We start from the raw sequence: 20,802 nt of genomic DNA on the forward strand, positions 1-20,802 counted from the left end.
TTTCTGAAAACGTGGTTTGTCGTTCGTTGGCGTACCTGCCGTGGGGGTTACCCTGTAGTTGAAAGAAAATTTAACCAGTTCATTCTTTATTACCCATACCCTGTCCATGATTAGTGGGGGCTTCCCCATGTGAACTACTAGACCATATGATATCGACTACTACGCAAGTAAGTTGTGCCCTACATCAGTGTCTATCATCACTGATGGTTTGCCATAGTCCATTAGTACACGCCCGTCCGACTGGCACGGTGTGAGGTTTGTTAAACCTAATAGCGCTATTAACTAATGACCCGCTCGCCATTGGCCTCGGCGATTAAGTCGATATAAAATGAGGGACTTATGATAGAGTTTTGTCTAGTAACTTTTAAGGTTGTTGTCCTACCCAAGGAGGACGAACGTACGTAGTTCTCCCAAAGAGAATACGTAGGATTAATACTGGCATCCTACCCGAGGAGGATGGCCGTACATATCCTACTTATGTAAGATATGTAGATTTCATTTTAATTCTTTAACCCATTCCCAAACCACCGGGAATCCCATGCCTTAGAAAGTGTGTGAACTCACCTTGGTTTGCTCGGTTAGATTCTCAAATATAGCTAACAGTCAAAGTCAGTTAATCACGTCCTAGTAGGATTACCACTTAGTTTATTAGTGACTTCAAATAAGCACAAAATTCCTACACACATCTAACACATAACATGCATCACTTTAACGGTTTATGCCCATATAAGCTTCCCATATATTTCCCCACTCATAAACAAACATACGACATTGCACATAACACTTTTATAGACATACAACATGTTAGATCATTCACAGATAGCATACTCGACATTTAGACGCGCAAATTACAACTTATGTCGTTTCAGCTTAAATATTCGAAACTGGGCTGTTTTCGGGGATTTAAATAAAATAGTTAACTTGTTCCAAAAATTCCCAAATTTTTACAGAAAGCCTTAAACGATCCAAATATTATTGTGTAAAAAATCTCGGGATTCAATTCCTCATTAGTATTTTATAAAAATTCATTTTCCGGACTGCAATCAGATTTATTATTTTCTGACTGCAGTCCACGGAATAATTTACTAAAAATTCATTGTAAGTCGGATTGACAAAATTCCAGTGGAACAATTACTAGACATCAGTGTCCATGCACTTTACAGATTTCATGGTCTGATTCAACACAGAACTCGAGTTATGACAGAAAACAGAACGTATATTTTCAGCAGAAAAATGCAGCTCTAGCTGCTGTTACGAAATGACACTTTAAAAATAGTAAACGAAGTCCAAAAATTATGATTCTAGTGCCATTAGAACCGTATTTCATAATAACACGTTGTAGACTCAAAACATCAGTTTTTCATTGAGTTTATGACCTGTTTACAGCCAACTGAAGTTGGCTGTAAAAGCTTGGACAGATTCTGTTTTCAGCCTTTAGCTTCCTAGTTCGTGTTCGATTGATTCCGTTAACATGTTTAGTGACCACAACAACATCAAACATTAATATTAACCAGCAAAACATCAGATAATCAACCAAGAATCATAACAACACAAGATCTACATGATTTACACACATAACTTTTCTTTATCCACCTTATTCAACTTAGGTTCAAGACTTTGTGTTATGTTCTTTAGTGTTTCTAAATTTTAACCATTAAATCAACTATTAACCACCATAAACAAGATCAAGATGATGGTTAGAAGCACTTACTACTAGCACAAGGCTAGGGAAGAAACAAGACGTAAACGAGGTGGGTAAAAGAAATCTAGAGAGGTTCTTGCACTTCCGAAAGCACCCGGCTTGTCTATGAAGCTCCTTGCACCTTTGTGTTTGTAGGAAATGGTTGAATAAAGGTTGGAAGTAGGTGGATGATGGCAGCCGAATGGTGGTTATGGAGGAGAGGAAATGAGTTGGTTGTTGATGTGTTTATGAAAGAGAAAGGTTATCTATCATGCATTCTTATATACCAATATCAAGCTTTACCCATTGTGCATCATGTTCTCTAGATACTAAGCATTGAGAATATTAAAATCAAAGAAGGACAAGGGTGTGTCTCACCCCTTGTAACCGTCAACATTAGGGGGGGTATGGGTTGGTTTGTAATGGGATGGTTAGGATCTAGTTAAGTTCTAATGATATTAGTTAGTGTACAATGTGTGTATAATAATATAAAGGGTGTTATGGTATTCGGGGACCCTAACTAACTCAGAAAAGTCAAATTAATGACTTTGACAATATTTTTATGTTCCATGTAAAGTCCAGTTGTTCGGTTCGGTGTTGTTCCGTTAAAGTGCTTAATTAATCCGTAAAGTGTCATACATATATATTTTTGTAACGTTTTTGATTTTCAATACTCAGGAAAACATAACGGACTATTTAACGATTTTTCTGCATACTACTAATATGTTAACAAGCACATGTAAGCATAACACAGATATCAGAAAGTAGTTAAGTAATTCTACACAGTCGTCAAGCACTTTAATTATCAACAATAAATTGTACGGAACATATGGAATTTTGAGGGTTGTCACATTCTCCCCCTGTTAAGAGAATTTCGTCTAAGGAAGCTAGTTAAGTTGCATTGTTTTCCTGATTTTCCTGGGGTGTCACATCATTCCCCCGTTGATTTGGAATTTCGTCCCGAAATTCTGCGGTAGCTTCAGTCTCAGTAGTGGTTGCATTTTTCTTAAACAGCTGGGGATACTTGAGTTTCATTTGGTCTTCTCGTTCCCAGGTATACTCTGGGCCACGACGGGAATTCCAACGAACTCGGACGAGAGGTATTCTGGTGTGCTTGAGAATTTTAACGTCTTGATCCGTAATTTCTACTGGTTCCTCGACGAATCACAGCTGGTCGTAGATAGTGAGCTCCTTGAGGGGAACTATGAGGGTCTCATCTGACAGACACTTCTTCAGATTCGACACATGGAAAACGTTGTGAACTCTAGTTCTTCAGGTAGATTCAGCCTGTAGGCCACCTTGCCAATTTTCTCAATGATTTCGAATGGTCCGACATAATGCGGGTTGAGTTTGCCTCGTTTGCCAAAACGAACTACACCTTTCCAAGGTGAGACTTTGAGCAGCACTCGATCCCCAATCTGGAACTCGAGTGGCTTTCTTCGCTTATCGGCATAGCTTTTCTGACGGTCACGAGTTACCGCCATTCGTTGTCGTATCTGAGCAATCTTCTCGGTTGTATCTACTACAAGTTCTGGGCCAGTGATTTGACTATCACCAACTTCTGCCCAACAGAGAGGTGATCGGCATTTACGTCCGTACAATGCCTCAAACGGAGCGGCCTGGATGCTGGTGTGGTAGCTGTTGTTATATGAAAACTCCACTAACGGGAGATGTTTTTCCCAGCCGTTGCCGAAGTCGATCACGCATGCCCTAAGCATGTCTTCAAGGGTTTGGATGGTACGTTCAGATTGTCCATCTGTCTGTGGGTGATAAGCGGTGCTCATATCTAAACGTGAACCAAAAGACCTGTGCATAGCTTTCCACAGTTCAGAGGTGAAACGCGCGTCACAATCAGAAATGATGGAGGTTGGCACTCCGTGCCTTGATACCACTTCTTTTAAGTAGATGTCTGCTAGAGTAGAAAACTTATCCGTTTCTTTGATAGGCAGAAAATGTGCAGACTTAGTCAGTCGATCCACGATCACCCAAATGGTATCATTCCCACATTGAGATCTGGGCAGGCCAGTAACGAAATCCATGGAAATTTGCTCCCATTTCCATTTAGGTATCTCTGGTTGTTGAAGTGGGCCTGATGGTTTCTAGTACTCGACCTTGACCCTAGCACAAGTCAAACATTTACTGACGTAGGTTGCTATGCTGGCTTTCATACCAGGCCACCAGTACGTAGTCTTTAGGTCGTGGTACATCTTATCCGAACCCGGATGTACTGAATAACGAGACTTATGTGCTTCATCCATCACAAGCTCGCGTAGGTCTCCATACCGTGGAACCCAGATGCGTCCGTTAACATAGTAGGCGTCATTTCCCTTTTGTTCTAGTCGTTGCCTCGATCCTCGTAGGGTCTCAGCCCTGATGTTCTCTGCTTTCAATGCTTCAACCTGAGCATCACGAATCTGAGCTGGAAGGTTGGATTGGATGGTAAGCTGTAACGCACGTACACGCCTAGGTATAGTATCCTTCCGGCTGAGGGCGTCAGCCACAACATTGGCCTTGCCCGGATGATACTTGATCGCGCATTTGTAGTCATTCAAGAGTTTGACCCATCGGCGTTGACGCATGTTTAACTTCTTTTGCTTGAAGATATGCTTGAGGCTCCTGTGATCGGTGTAAATGGTGCACTTGGTACCGTACAGGTAATGTCTCCATATCTTAAGCGCGAAAACAACTGCTCCCAGCTCCAGATCGTGAGTAGTGTAGTTCCTTTCGTGAACTTTAAGTTGGCGTGATGCGTAGGCAATGATTTTGTCGCGTTGCATCAACACGCAACCAAGTCCTTGGATGGAAGCGTCGCAATAAACCACAAAATCATATGTGCCTTCAGGCAATGAGAGGATAGGCGCGCTACAGAGTCTATCCTTCAAGTGCTGAAATGCGGACTCCTGTGCATCACCCCAACGATAGGTAACACCTTTCTGAGTCAGTGAAGTGAGAGGTTGCGCAATCTTTGAGAAATCCTTGATAAACCTTCTGTAATATCCTGCCAAACCCAAGAATTGGCGGATTTCTGTTGGTGTACGGGGTGCAGGCCAGTTCTTGATCGAGTCAACCTTGGATGGATCAACATGAATCCCATCCTTGTTTACCACATGGCCCAGAAAATGGACTTCGCGAAGCCAGAAGTCACATTTCGAAAACTTGGCATACAGCTGCTCTTTACGAAGTAGTTCCAGAATAAGCCTCAGGTGTTGCTCGTGTTCCTCCTGACTCTTAGAATAGACCAGGATGTCGTCGATGAGGTAAGGTTTGCACACTCGGTTCATGAGATCCATGAAAACTGCAGGTGCATTTGTTAATCCGAAAGGCATAACCAGAAATTCATAATGGTCGTAACGAGTTCTGAATGCTGTTTTGGAGATGTCCTCCTCTCGGACTCTCAGCTGATGGTAGCCTGACCTTAGGTCAATCTTAGAATAGAAACTCGACCCTTGCAACTGGTCGAATAAGTCATCAATGCGTGGAAGGGGATAACGATTCTTCACAGTCACCTTGTTAAGCTCGCGGTAGTCAATGCACATTCTGAAGGTACCATCTTTCTTCTTTATGAATAGCACTGGAGCTCCCCAAGGCGAAGAGCTAGGACGTATAAAACCCTTTTCCAGGAGTTCTTGTTGTTGCGTAGACAGTTCTTCAAGTTCTGTTGGAGCTAGACGATATGGTGCTCGAGCTATGGGCGCTGCTCCAGGAGCTAGCTAGATTTGAAACTCAACTTGGCGATGAGGCGGGAGACCAGGTAATTCCTCATGAAATACCGCAGGAAAGTCGCGTACAATAGGAATGTCTTCTATCTTCCTTACTTCTGCGGATGAATCAGAAACGAGGGCTAGAATAGCGGTGTGGCCCTTTCGCAAACACTTCTGGGCCTTAAGGAAAGAGATGATGCCTACAACAGCACCACTCTTGTCGCCACGAATCACGAGGGGTTGTTTATCAGAACGAGAGATACGGAAGATTTTCTCCTTACAAATAATCTCCGCTTGGTGTTGAGATAACCAATCCATCCCAATGACGACGTCAAAATTACCAAGAACGATAGGGATGAGGTCGATAGAAAAGGTTTGATCGGCAAGGACAAGCTTGCAACCCTTAACTATATGTGTAGCCTCTAAACTTTTACCATTTGCTAACTCTACGATGTGCTTGGTGTTCAAAAGTGTCGGAGTGCGCTTAAGCATTTGACTAACTTTCAAGGACACGTAGCTAGTATCGGCACCCGCATCAAATAAAACAGTAACAAAGAAATCATTCAGAAGAAACTTACCCATCACAACATTGGGATCATTCCTTGCTTCTCCCTGACCAATCAGGAACACCCGACCTTGGGCGCCATTGTCATTATTGTTACCTCCGTTGTTGCCTCCGTTGCTGTTTCCATTGTGGTTCCCGTTTCTTTGGTTGTTGTTCTGATTTTGGTTAAGCTGGGGGCAGTTCCTTTTAAAGTAGCCTTCAGCGCCACACTGAAATCATCCTTTATTGCTGATGTCTGTCGTTAGTGACATGCAAAAACCGAAATAAACTAGTAGCTAGAGTAAGTCGGATATCGAACCAGAGGAGGATTGTGGAAAGTGTTATGATGCTAAGTGTTAATTAACTAATGCTAAAAAAAATAAAATTCAATTGATGGTTTGATTGTTTTGGAGAATTGTCTAAGTTAATGAATAAAAATGGAGATTTAAATCAATAGGAAGGAAGATGGTTCCTCCAGATTTTAGGTTTTACAGTTAACTTCAACTATGTGTTTAATCATTACCTACATAGACATAGGTGTTAATTTCGATTAACTAATTGTGATAACCAACGACTAAGTACTCCGGTCAATACATAACGGGAGGTTATCGAATGATTATCAATTACAATTTACAAACCCTAACCCCACGTCAAATATATCCCAATTACTAGAACTCTCGGGAACTGAATGCTTAGAAATTAAGGTTTAAATAAATGTAACTGTTTACAACCAATAAATCAAATCAATGGTGAAAAGCATCGAATGCTTAGATCACCAAGTTAAAACGATTGTATCAAACACGTAGTATAAATCAACTTACAAAAACCCTTCATCCGGAGGAAACCAAAAAGACTAGCTGCTCATGTTGCTGGGTTGATCTTCACACACTTGAACCATGGTTGAAACCCTTGTCTGTCGTCGAGATCTCCTCTCGTTTTTTTTTTTCTTTTTGATGTCTTCTAATCATATTCCTCAAAACCTCGTATGCGCATGTGCCTCCTCACAATTTCTCATGTGCAGCCCATATAGAAGTCCACGTGAATTGTTGTTTTCAATTTTCGGCCCACTTGTGATGATGATGTTTATTTGACCAAACCCTCTAGTGCACGTGACTTGCCCTCCTTCAAGAAAATAATGATGTTTTAATTCCAATGCTCAAGTCTTGTTCACGTGATTCAAGCTGCCAAACAACTTGTTCCTCCCATAATGATATCATAATATTGACTTTTTTAATATAACACTAAATGGCCTTTGTGCATTATGGCTGCCCACTTTCGGTCCTCAGACTTTATACTTTCACATTTTTCGCACATTCGAGCCATACCCGAACAACTTCTGTTTAAATTTAATATCTCTCTAATCATCGTCCGCGCTTGTCCCGTTTCATCTTTAAGCACTTTAAATTCACCGAATTATGCGATTGACCTGCAAAACCACAAACTTTCGTAGTGAACATATTCAAAGCACATAATCACGTAAACAGAAATAAATCACACAAGATAAGCACGTTAACACTCGGGTTTCACACCCTCCATCAATTGCCCTGCTGATGCTGCTGCTGGTGATTCTGTGGAGCTTGTTGTTGTTGTTGGCGATTCTGATTCACAGGACGTGGGCTCCTGCAATCTTTGGCTTCGTGACCCAGCTTGTGACATCTCTGACAACGACCCTTGTTGCACTGGCCGCTGTGGTGTAGATTACATCGATTGCACTTAAGGTGATTTCCCTTGTACCCACCCTGACCTTGATTTCCAGATGACTGCTGACTAGGGCTCCTGTACTCATCTGTCTTTCGCTGCTGAGATTGAGCTGAAGCAGAACCCTTGCCTAGATTTCCATCCCACTTGCGCTTATTGTCGTTGGGAGTGTAACACCTCGAAATTTTGTGTCCAATAATGTATTGACACGTGTCTTGAGTTTACACGTGGCATTTAATATTAAATAAAGGACTAAAGTTGACAAACCTTGAAAGTATGTAAATTTGAGGGTTATAAATGTCAAATAAGGGTAAGTATACTGTATAGTAACCCTAAACGATGCTCGTACCTTCAAACGAATAAATCATGGATCGTACGGAAGCGAAACGCGGAAGAAAGTGAGATATTACAAACTGCAGGGGTTAACTGTGTCAACATGTTTAATTATACCTCTGATTGACCCTTTGACGTACCCGAGGCTTTGTAACAGTAAAATACGCTCACTAGAATGTACTATATAAATTCCGCGAAGTTCCGTTTTAAAACGAGAAAGTTATGATCAAATTCGTATGAGAGGGGTTAAAGGCGTCAACAATGAAAGTTAAAGTTTTCCGAATAATTAACAAACTAACCGGGGACTTGACAATGCGGGTAAATAACACGAGGCCCTTAGTTGTAAATAATCAAGGGCCAAATCGCAAAGTTACCCCTTCAAACCCGAAAGGTCAGGTTATTAATTACCGAAGATTTCGTTATTAATTACCAAGATTTAGGCAATGATTATAAAAGATTCAAAAATCTTGAAAAATAGACCTGACGCGGGCCGCGTAAAGGTTAAGGGTTAGTTAAAGCGGGCCGCGAGCCACCTGTTAATCCGGTTTCTGACTTATGGGTTCAGGCGGCCCGCGAACAAGATGCATGAACTCTTAATGTGGGCCGCGTGGGACACCCAGATGCAGAAACTTTGGACAGACTTGTTGTTTGAAGTTGTGAACGATCAAAAGTGCAATAAGTGAAGCATGGGCGCCCCCTACTTGCCTCCTAGCATCAAGGGCCACCTGCTGAACATCCATACTCACTTGTAGCCTGAGTTGTAATGATCTAGAGGCCATTCTTTCACTATAAATAGGCCTACATTGTGCATAAGTTCACCACACCTCAAAACACATCTTCTGATCATTCCTGAAGCTCCCAAGTGTTCTTCTATAATCCTAAGTCGTGCACTAAGTCTCTGTAAGTATGCCAAACCTTCTATGGCTTTGTTTTTGCTTAGTTTAGCCTAAAAGTCAATTCGTCGTAACTAACGATTGACTTTGCAATAAATCACGAATGGTCCAGTGAATTGTCGAATCAAAAGTAGTTATGTGTTGGTATTTATGTGGGTAATAAAGCCCTAAAAGGGTTCCCTCTGATCACCAATCTAACTAGTTCAAATAACGAGTCAAACATGCTTAGAAAAAGTCAACAGAAAGCTATTTTGCGATTTTACATATAACCTGTGATATAGATGGTATGCAACTTGTTTGAACACTCATAAAACATAATAATAAGTGTATTAACACGTCTAAGCTTGTTTGATCCGGCCATTTGCTATATTGACCCGGTTCGGAGCCGAATGTCGCAAAAGTTTGACTTTTGCTTTGACTTCAGTTCTGACCCGTTTTAGTGTAATGTAGATATGCCTTAGGACTCTCTTAGGACCAGGTCACGTGATGGTATCACCCTATGTGACCGGTTCGTTGTTTGTCCGAGTCTTTTACGCATTTCCGTTAATTGCTTAAAAGTTGACCGTAACGCCCTTTTCAAAATAAAACGAGTATTTCGAACACGTGAAGGGACCATAACCTTGCTTACTAAATTCTAAGCATGTCCCTAAAGTTTCACGCCAATCCGAGGTCTAGAATAGGAGTTATGCTAAATAGCGCAATTAAAGGAAACTTTTGTAATAAACGGCGCGATTAGCATAACGCCTACCTAAACCAAGATTTCGACACCAAACCTTTTACTCACTGTTGTAAAATAATATTTTGGGATTTTTAAAGATTTTTAATAAATTTTAACCTGCTCATAACCTGCGGTTATGGCTACGGTTCGGTAAATACCGAATATGCCCTTTTCGGCCAAAACTTGAGTTCTACAAGGTCTTTTGACCTGATTCCAGTTGCTACTGATTTTAAATAATAAATAAAGTGTTTTGGACTTTATAAACTGAACGGGAAACTCAGATTTTCTGTAGAACTCAGAAAGCCCTTTAAAAGTCCTTAAAATGACCAGAAAACCCCTACGGGGCGTATAATAAACTTAAACTCGTTACGGGCATCACGGAAGGTATCCTGCTGATACCACAACCTCTTTAAGGCATATTGACTTAGGAAACAAGTGTAGGACTCTTACGGTTACCCGTTGCGCCTATTGCGCGCACGGTTCGGCTTATGTGACTAGTTTACATAAATTAGCCGATACGGGTCAAACCATATTATTTTGACCCCAAAATCCAGAGTGTGAATATTAAACCCATATAAAACAAGTCTTCGAACTTGTTGGGTCAGAATCACATTCCATTCTTGGTTTTCGCCTTTCACGCGATTAAACCGTATCTATCCTTTGAAACTGACCGGTCTAGGCTACGGCTAATATAAAGACCCGTTAGGATTCTAATAGGTTATTTTAAAACCTTCGTTCCAGAATAGGAGCCCCAGTAAAAGATATCTGTGATTTAATCAATTAAGGACAATACTTGCAAAGGTAAATACTTTTAACTTATTTTCCGTATTACGGGCTTGGGTTACGGTATCTAAAATACCGCTTGGTCGGGCAATTGACCCCAACTCATTTGTAGTTGGGTATTATCAATGTGACCCATTTAAAAACTTGTTTTGTTGGCTTAACGCCTTTGGGGGCTTAATGACCATGTCCCGGATATCCTTGGCATCATTTTACGAAATGGCCACGACCTTGACATCCGGGTGTAGGCGTACACCCGGCATTATGTCTATATTAATAAAAGACGTAACCGTTGGTTTACCCACCTCGGTTTTACGCAATGTGGTGTGTCTATTAAACTTTAACCCGGCACGACCCGGGCGACCGAACGCATAGCAAACATGTAATTCTTTACAAGATTTAATTATAAATTATCCCAAGTTATAAAAGAGTTTGTGCCTTGTGCATTCAAATCAATTTTAATAAACATTTTACAAAAGTGTCGGTTGAATGTATTTACCAGTGTAAACTGACGTATTTTCCCAAAAAGATTAACTGCAGGTACTAAACGAAATCGGCTGGCTTTAGCTCCTTAGCGTCTTAAAGAGTCTCGCAAGCTTTGATGCCTTGTCTGTTGAACAATATTTTTATTATTATTTTGATCCCCTGTGGATACCATTCGACTATTTGTGATACATTAGATATTACAATCAATGGTTGAATTATAATTATCTTTATGCTTCCGCTGTGCATTCATATATTGTGTGGTTTGACTATAATGTTGCCAACTACGTCACGATAATCCCCCACCGGGCCCACCGGTGAGACACGTGGAAATCGGGGTGTGACAGGGAGCATCAGAAGTAGTGGCGCTAATACGTTTGGGCAGTTTGTTCTGCTCAACTGCCTGATCAGTGAGACGATGAGCCAACTTGATGATTTGCTGTATAGTGCCAAGGTTAGCTGAGGTTACGTGGCTTTGAATTTCTGGCACCAAGCCCTTAAGGTACAGCTCAATGCGTTTGTAGGGAGGGTCCACCATAGTAGGGCACAAGATGGCTAGCTCATTTGACCTCTTCGTGTATGCCTCAATCTCAGATCCCGTCATCTTCAAATTGAAAAATTCCACCTCCAGCTTGTGGATGTCGTCACGACTGCAGTACTCTTCTCTAATTAGTTCTTTGAAACCGTTCCATGGGGTGGCATTAGCAATCGCCAACCCTAGCAGTTGAACCTGTGCTTTCCACCAGGTTAATGCAGCTCCTTCGAGTGTTCCAGTAGCATATTTCACCCTTCGATCTTCGGGGCATTCACACATCTCAAAAACAGACTCAAGCTTCTCGAACCAGTGAAGAAGGCCTACAGCACCTTCTGTGCCGTTGAAAGTGCTTGGTCGGCAATCCATGAAGGTTTTGAACGTGCACACAGGAGGCTGAGCATGTTGACCTGTGGTGCGAGAATAAAAGACAAGGTTAGGCATGAGGGTTGGTTTGCGAAGGTAGGATCTAAACGTCCTAAGATAGGTTGAAGTAGCTGGTTATACCTCCTGCAGGAACAGCTGCGAGTGCCTCAGCAACTCGTTCATTGATCAAAGCCGTCAACTGGGCTTGAGTGAGGTTGATACGTCATCCGCGTCCGCTCATGATCTTCATAATGAAGCAACGTAAGTGAGGAAAGTGTCTCGAAAGTGCGTAAGTGTGGGACGATAGCAGAGAGTAAGCACACAAAGTTCAAATAGCAGTTATCACGTTAACTAATGCAAAGTGTGGACTATCTAACCGAAAATATAACATAAATCATACCACCTATGGTGTCGAGTCTTGCACGTGGAGCGAAGCGTCGTTGTGGATCGTTGAGCACTGTACAGGTTATAGTCGGGTTTTATCAAAAAGCTTTTCCCTTTTTAAAACCAAGTTCACTATAACCAATGGCTCTGATACCAATCTGTCACACCCCCAAATTCCACCATGCGGAGTACCACCGCTTGGAGGCGTGACGTGACCAGGATCGAGCCACCAATCATACTGAACAACGTATTTAAGTAAATAAAGCCAACCACAATACGATTGGTGACCAAAAGCTAGTTAACCAAGTTTTAATTTAAACAGCGGAAGCATAAACGTACAGTCCAAAACATAAGTCCATAGTTTATAAGTTTAAGTTCAAAACGCAAGTTTAATAGGTTCATAAGGGTTTAGATATTAAGCACGGAACATAACAGTCCGTACACCATAACGACTCCTTCCACGTGCAAGCTCCAAGCATTTAGCGACCTGTAAGGCATGTAACAACGAGTCAACAACAAAGTTGAGTGAGTTCACGGTTGGTTGTTTAGTTTTAAGTTGTTTCTGAAAACGTGGTTTGCCGTTCGTTGGCGTAATTGCCGTGGGGGTTACCCCGTAGTTGAAAGAAAATTTAACCAGTTCATTCTTTATTACCCATACTCTGTCCATGATTAGTGGGGGCTTCCCATGTGAACTACTAGACCGTATGATATCGACTACTAAGCAAGTAAGTTGTGCCCTACATCAGTGTCTATCATCACTGATGGTTTGCCATAGTCCATTAGTACACGCCCGTCCGACTGGCACGGTGTGAGGTTTGTTAAACCTAATAGGGCTATTAACTAATGACCCGCTCGCCATTGGCCTCGGCGATTAAGTCGATATAAAATGAGGAACTTATGATAGAGTTTTGTCTAGTAACTTTTAAGGTTGTTGTCCTACCCAAGGAGGACGAACGTACGTAGTTCTCCCAAAGAGAATACGTAGGATTAATACTGGCATCCTACCTGAGGAGGATGGCCGTACATATCCTACTTATGTAAGATATGTAGATTCCGTTTTAATTCTTTAACCCATTCCCAAGCCACCGGGAATCCCATGCCTTAGAAAGTATGTGAACTCACCTTAGTTTGCTCGGTTAGATTCTCAAATATAGCTAATAGTCAAAGTCAGTCAATCACGTCCTAGTAGGATTACCACTTAGTTTATTAGTGACTTCAAATAAGCACAAAATTCCTACACGCATCTAACACATAACATGCATCACTTTAACGGTTTATGCCCATATAAGCTTCCCATATATTTCCCCACTCATAAACAAACATACGACATTGCACATAACACTTTTATAGACATACAACATGTTAGATCATTCACAGATAGCATACTCGACATTTAGACGCGCAAATTACAACTTATGTCGTTTCAGCTTAAATATTCAAAACTGGGTTGTTTTCGGGGATTTAAATAAAATAGTTAACTTGTTCCAAGAATTCCCAATTTTTTACAGAAAGCCTTAAACGATCCAAATATTATTGTGTAAAAAATCTCGGGATTCAATTCCTCATCAATATTTTATAAAAATTCATTTTCCGGACTACAATCAGATTTATTATTTTCTGACTGTAGTCCACGGAATAATTTACTAAAAATTCATTGTAAGTCGGATTGACGAAATTCCAGTGGCACAATTACTACGACATCTGTGTCCATGCACTGTACAGATTTCATGGTCTGATTCAACACAGAACTCGAGTTATGACAGAAAACAGAACATATATTTTCAGCAGAAAAATGCAGCTCTAGCTGCTGTTACGAAATGACACTTTAAAAATAGTAAACGAAGTCCAAAAATTATGATTCTAGTGCCATTAGAACCGTATTTCATAATAACACGTTGTAGACTCAAAACATCAGTTTTTCGTTGAGTTTATGACCTGTTTACAGCCAACTGAAGTTGGCTGTAAAAGCTTGGACAGATTCTGTTTTCAGCCTTTAGCTTCCTAGTTCGTGTTTGATTGATTCCGTTAACATGTTTAGTGACCACAACAACATCAAACATTAATATTAACCAGCAAAACATCAGATAATCGACCAAGAATCATAACAACACAAGATCTACTTGATTTATACACATAACTTTTCTTTATCCACCTTATTCATCTTAGGTTCAAGATTTTGTGTTATGTTCTTTAGTGTTTCTAAATTTTAACCATTAAATCAACTATTAACCACCATAAACAAGATCAAGATGATGATTAGAAGCACTTACTACTAGCACAAGGCTAGGGAAGAAACAAGACGTAAACGAGGTGGGTAAAAGAAATCTAGAGAGGTTCTTGCACTTCCGAAAGCACCCGGCTTGTCTATGACGCTCCTTGCACCTTTGTGTTTGTAGGAAATGGTTGAACAAAGGTTGGAAGTGGGTGGATGATGGCAGCCGAATGGTGGTTATGGAGGAGAGGAAATGAGTTGGTTGTTGATGTGTTTATGAAAGAGAAAGGTTATCTATCATGCATTCTTATATACCAATATCAAGCTTTACCCATTGTGCATCATGTTCTCTAGATACTAAGCATTGAGAATATTAAAATCAAAGAAGGAAAAGGGTGTGTCTCACCCCTTGTAACCGTCAACATTAGGGGGAAGGGGGGGTATGGGTTGGTTTGTAATGGGATGGTTAGGATCTAGTTAAGTTCTAATGATATTAGTTAGTGTACAATGTGTTTATAATAATATAAAGGGTGTTAGGGTATTCGGGGACCCTAACTAACTCAGAAAAGTCAAATTAATGACTTTGACAATATTTTTATGTTCCATGTAAAGTCCAGTTGTTCGGTTCGGTGTTGTTCCATTAAAGTGCTTAATTAATCCGTAAAGTGTCATACATATATAATTTTGTAACGTTTTTTATTTTCAATACTCGGGAAAACATAACGGACTATTTAATGATTTTTCTGCATACTACTAATATGTTAACAAGCACATGTAAGCATAACACAGATATCAGAAAGCAGTTAAGTAATTCTACACAGTCGTCAAGCACTTTAATTATCAACAATAAATTGTACGGAACATATGGAATTTTGAGGGTTGTCACAGTTTTCGATCTAAGGTCTTTGAGTGAATGATTGTTGACTTGGCTTATGATAGATGGCTTGTCTGTAGTAGTCGTTTGAGAACGGATTTTGATGGTTGTAGACCTTTCTATTCAGATACTCACGCTTGAAATGTCCTCTCTCTTTGCATTTAAAACACGTCACTTTTGACTTATCAAACCCAAGCTTTTCATCCGGTCCTGAAAGACTGTTCCTTCCAGTTATTTCCATAAATCGTTGAGCTCTCCTCACCAAGCTTGCCATTCCCCATTTGATATCAATCAATTCCAGCTCTTCTGGATCTATTTGATCGTAATCCTCCTTTGTCATCTCTGGATTACCAGTCTTTCCAGCTACCAAACTCTCATATGACTCAAGAACGGAAGCTAAGAGTGAAATATGTTGCTTTGCGTCAGCTTTTGTAAACTCTTGTCCATTTTTTATGTTTACAACAATGTTACACTGTATCCCAGAGACATAACCCTGATTGTTTGAGCTTGAGGAGCTTTATGGAGTCACTTGTTCTGGAGCTTTGGGATTAGGCTCATAACTTGCAAATGGTGAATGATTGTTGTTGCTTGATGTACTTGATGAAGTACCGGATGTTGAATCTGCACTGAAAGCAGTCTGAATCTTTGGGCTTAGATTCGTTGTTGCCGAAGAAATACCTTTGTAGTATAATGAAACGTCTTGTTGAACATTGGAAGCATTCATCTTTTTGATCTTCATCAGCTCAAGTTCATGTGCTTCGATCTTCTCAATGAATGAACTAAGGTTGAACCCAACATATTCTAGATTGTTTTTCAACACCAACAGATAAGTACCCCATTCACCGTATGGTAACGCATCTGCTAGTTTATCAACCCACTCTTCATCCTTTTTCTCAATCCCCAACCGTTTCATCTCAACAACTAGATGACAATATCTCTCGATCAACTGTTTTGTTGTCTCACCCTTAATTCCTGTGAAGATATCAAATTCTTTCTTCAGCAAAGCAGTCTTGCTTTTTATCATTGCCACACTTCCTTGAAACTTTACTTTCAGTGAATTCCATACGGACTGTGAATTATCCTCATGTTGCAGTAACACTAAGAAATCCTCTTTGATCGCTTGTTGTAGAATACTCATCATCTTCTTTTCTGCCTTGAAATCATCTTGTTCATGTGGAGTCAAACTACCAATTGATTTTTCAAGTCCAGAACCATTCTTTGGAGGAACATATTTTGATTCGATTTTCATCCAACACTCAAAGTAGTTGGCCAGCACCCATGTCTTAAACCTTCCAGACCACCCAGCATACTCATCAATATTCATCAACTTTGGCGGTTTCTGCATCGTACCGAGTTCATTCTCCATGTTCACATTTTCTATGATACTAGCTGGGGTTTGTACTGATGTCATTCCCCCACCGGCAAACAAGTTGTAGAACTCTTGGTTATCCATTTTTCGAAAACAATTTACGGAAAAATTTTTCAAGTTTTGAAAATTGTTGCTTTCAAGCGAAATCAGTTCTACACACAAAATAGACTTCAAACGAAATCACAAACAATATGGACTTTCACACGAAATCAAGTTTCGTGCGAAATCAGATTTTCAAACGAAAACCACTTTGATGCGAAATCAATTTTCACGCGAAATCAAACTTTCAAACGAAATCAGGTGTAATTTCGTACGAAATCAACACAACACATGTTTTCGCGCGAAATAGCCAAACGGAATTATCTTTTCAAACGAAATTAGTAATTTTGTGCGAAATTACTTCAGATTTTCAAGCGAAATAAGGTGCTCGTTCAAACGAAATCAACTGTTTGGCCCATTTTTGTCACTTTTAGTTCGAATTTTGATCTGATTCTCTCAAGGGTTTGTTAAAACTGTATTTTACATGTAATATCAAAAGATCAGTCCATTTTGTCCGTAAATTTGTCCAGAAATCCAAAATTGAGTAGAAAAAGGCACTGATTCAAGTGTATTGACTCATCACTGGCTCTGATACCACTTGTAGGATCGTTTTGGCGACCTAATAAGTCAATCCGAGGCAATACACAACTGTCTGGGAGGCGGAAACAAACAAACAGCTTAGAATCAGTGTAGAAATGAGTAGAAACAGATTGTTATACTTCAAAACAAGCTTCTCAATGATTTTAGACTTGATTACACGGTGGAAATCCGACAGCCCTTCGTTACACTTCACCTAATTTCGTACCAAATGAGAAGCTAAGACCACATATATATAGGCAGGTAATTTCGCATGGAATTACATATGACATTTCATGCGAAATTACCTTATGTAATTTTGTGCGAAATTACACTAAGTAATTTCGTGCGAAATTACCTATAAACAACATACAATTACATTTAGACCCCTGTAAACCGTACTACAAGCTACCGACATGACCTAAACTTTAGACGTAGGCTATAGACATTATGCACCAACAGGTGCGAACGAAAAAATCCAAGGGGTGCGGACATGATTTTCAACGGAAAATAGCATTAAAAATTTTTTTTTCCCGGGGGTGCGCCCACCCACCTTAGGCTAGGAGTAAGTCCGCCCCTGTAACCACAGAAGCCAAAAACATAATTTACTCAATGTAATATAACAGGATTAAAGTTGTAATGAACAACTGAATGTATATGTGACACTGTCACGTTATTTTAACATGAATAAAGAAAAAGAAGCACATAATTACACAAATAACAGACATTGGAAAGTCATGCACCATAATAACCCTTTATATCATGATCACATCACCATCTTTATATGCATACATACATACATCCGTTACAGCCAGCTATATAGCAACAATTCCAAACCTTTTTCGATACCCCCATGGCCATGATTCCCTCCCTACTCTCGTCAGCCGCGTGTTTCTTCTACGTAAACTCCACCACCTCTCTTTCATGTTTCTTCTCTACTTTTTTAATTCATTGACTAAAACATGTTTCACCACAATTACAAGGATTATATATAAACTATGAGATAATATTAATCCACATTGTGGTGACCCTTGAAACAAATTAATTATATTCCTTACTTTCAAGACTCTCAACCATCTGACAGAAACAATGTCTACCATCGAATGCTATTTAATAATTGTAACATACACAATTATGTATTTTTAAGTATGTGGTGAGGGTTGTGAATAGCTTAACCTTTTGAGATCCAGCGTTAACTCGGTCTTTAACGAAGTTTTCCTTTAATGTGGATGGTACGAACATGACAAGTCGATGAGAGGGCGTTTGCCACAAGCCTCTGTGTTACGAAGCGCTAGCCGTGGCCATCCAAGTGAAGATTCTTTTTCCTTTTTCACTTTTGTTAAATAAATTGTAAGATAACTTAAAACTTTATAAAAGTACAAGTATTATATATATTTATAGCTATTTGTATTTGTATAGCTTGTAAGTATTTAAATAATTTGTTAAATTTACAAACTATATGAAAAGATCTAAAACTTTTTTAACTTTTGGAAGTTTATATAAAAAGACCAGTTTAGTATGAAAGTTGTAATCCTTTATAATTTTGTAGAATATGTAGAACATGTAAAAACTAAATAGTTTGTTATAAAATCTGTAAACTTTTAGTTACGTAAAAGTTAAACGTAGTTTGTTAAATTTGATATATAATATGGTATTAAAAAATAAATAATTTGGTTATAAAAAATCTAAAAGGTGGGGATGGAATGAAAATGAAAATATGTTTGTGAAACATGACGAATCAGAGATTTTTTATATTTTTAATTTTTAAGAGGGTGGACTCATTCGGGGTGACAAGAAAAATTGATACTTTGAAGAATGGTGTGAAAGCCAACCGTATCCTTTGGCATTGCTCAAGAACAATCGAGAACAAACGACACTTACATGACATTAATTGTGATCGAAATCAAACCGAATTCACAAAATAATAAAGTTACTTAAACTGCCCACACTCCTTACCAAGTGACAGCTAGCAATTTACAAACGTTTTAAATTTAATAATTAACACACTAATTACTCCTAGCGGCGCCTTAATCCCACCACCACCTTCTTTGATCCCCTGATGCTCTGTTTTCCAGAATCATACATGATTAACAACTAAGTCATAATCAGATCCTCTTCTTCACATTTCACACCCCCTGTTTCTTTTCTGATGCTCCAATTTCATGATTCACACTCAATTTCAGACTTTTAAAACAAAAATTGAAATAATAATCAGATCTTTTTCTCCACATTCCACAACCGATGCTGCTCTGTTTTCCAGAATCATTCAAATTCACACATCTAAACCAACCCATTATCATATTTAACATGAAATTAATAATAATAATTAAATAAATAATAAATCATAATCCCTACTTGTACATTCTCATCAGAGAGAGAGAGAAAAAAAAATACAGAGGAGTCTCAAAATTTGTCAGAACAACAGATAATTTTCCTTCAATCTTTTCAACATGGGTTTGTTTCTGCTTCAGCAAAGAAACTGGCGTCAAGTTTATTCCGGCAAACCGGGCAAACCGGGTTTTTGGAAAGCCAAGTATCGGCGCATTGTAGATGAAACCCGTGGTTACAACCGGGGAACATGCGAGCAAGCTGTTCCGGTTCAACATCGTCCAAACAAACCGCACATTCCATATCCAACACCAGATCTTTCCCTGTGGTAACCGGTAGTTTTTGAAGCTCAGCGGAAGATAAACCGGTTTTAGTAACCGGTTTAACCGGCGCGTCGGATTGTTGATGGCGAAAACCGGCGTAGCATAGCAGGGAAATGTAGATGATGAGTATGATAGTCATGCCGGCGCAGGGTAGGAAGAGGGCGAGGATAACGGAACGCAGCATGGTTTGGACGGAGTGAGTGAGGTTTAGTTTAGTTTAGTTTAGGGAGAATGTGATGGAATGGTTTGGGGGTTTTAAAGGGAGGGTTTGGGGGGTGTTGTGCGCACCCTGGCCCATGGTAAGTTTCCTAGGAAAGTGGTTGTGAGGACATCTCAGCATGCTTGCTAGCTTTGTAGTACAGTACATACAGTATGCTACTGGGGAAGACCATTCAGAGTGATTGATTGGATCTCCTCCTCTACTTTTGGCAATAACTTTTTTTCGTATAAAAAATTCTTTTTTACGAGTGTTAAATATAAAGTAAGTTGGTCTTAAAATTAGCGGATGAAATGAATCAAGTCAAAATAAGTTTAGTTAAAAAAAAGGAGACTATTTGCACACTTGATGTGTAGATAGTTAGTCAAAATTGCTTTTTTGTCCTATATGCACATCCTGTAGTTTTGAATTTTGGCTAAAGTGTGGCGTTTTGGCCGGTCAATCAGACAAAGACTGACGGGTGTCTGACCCGTCTGTTGACCGGATCAAAACGCTAAGCTTTGGCCGCGTTTTGGTCCTGTCAACCAGACACCCGGTCAGTCTTTTGTCTGGTTGACAGGACCAAAACGCGGCCAAAGCTCGGCGTTTTGGTCCGGTCAACAAACCCGTCAGACACCCATCAGTCTTTTGTCTGGTTGACCGGACCAAAACGTTGCACTTTGGCCACAGCTCGACACTGCAGAGTGTGCATATAGGACAAAAAAGCCCTTTTATAGCATGCATATAGACGTTTGGGTGTGGCAATAGTCAA

At 39.9% G+C, this 20,802-nt stretch overlaps 1 protein-coding gene across 1 annotated transcript; it reads right to left on the reverse strand.

Annotated features, from left to right (window-relative positions):
- Positions 1–19,628: 19,628 nt before the first annotated feature.
- LOC110899171 (E3 ubiquitin-protein ligase ATL23) lies at positions 19,629–19,973 on the reverse strand. Its single transcript, XM_022146042.1, has one exon. It carries the CDS (start codon positions 19,971–19,973, stop codon positions 19,629–19,631), a length of 345 nt encoding a protein of 114 aa, XP_022001734.1.
- Between the last annotated feature and the right edge of the window lie 829 nt (positions 19,974–20,802).

The sequence above is a fragment of the Helianthus annuus genome, chromosome 13, assembly GCF_002127325.2.
Source record: "Helianthus annuus cultivar XRQ/B chromosome 13, HanXRQr2.0-SUNRISE, whole genome shotgun sequence".
NCBI classification, from domain to species: domain Eukaryota; kingdom Viridiplantae; phylum Streptophyta; class Magnoliopsida; order Asterales; family Asteraceae; genus Helianthus; species Helianthus annuus.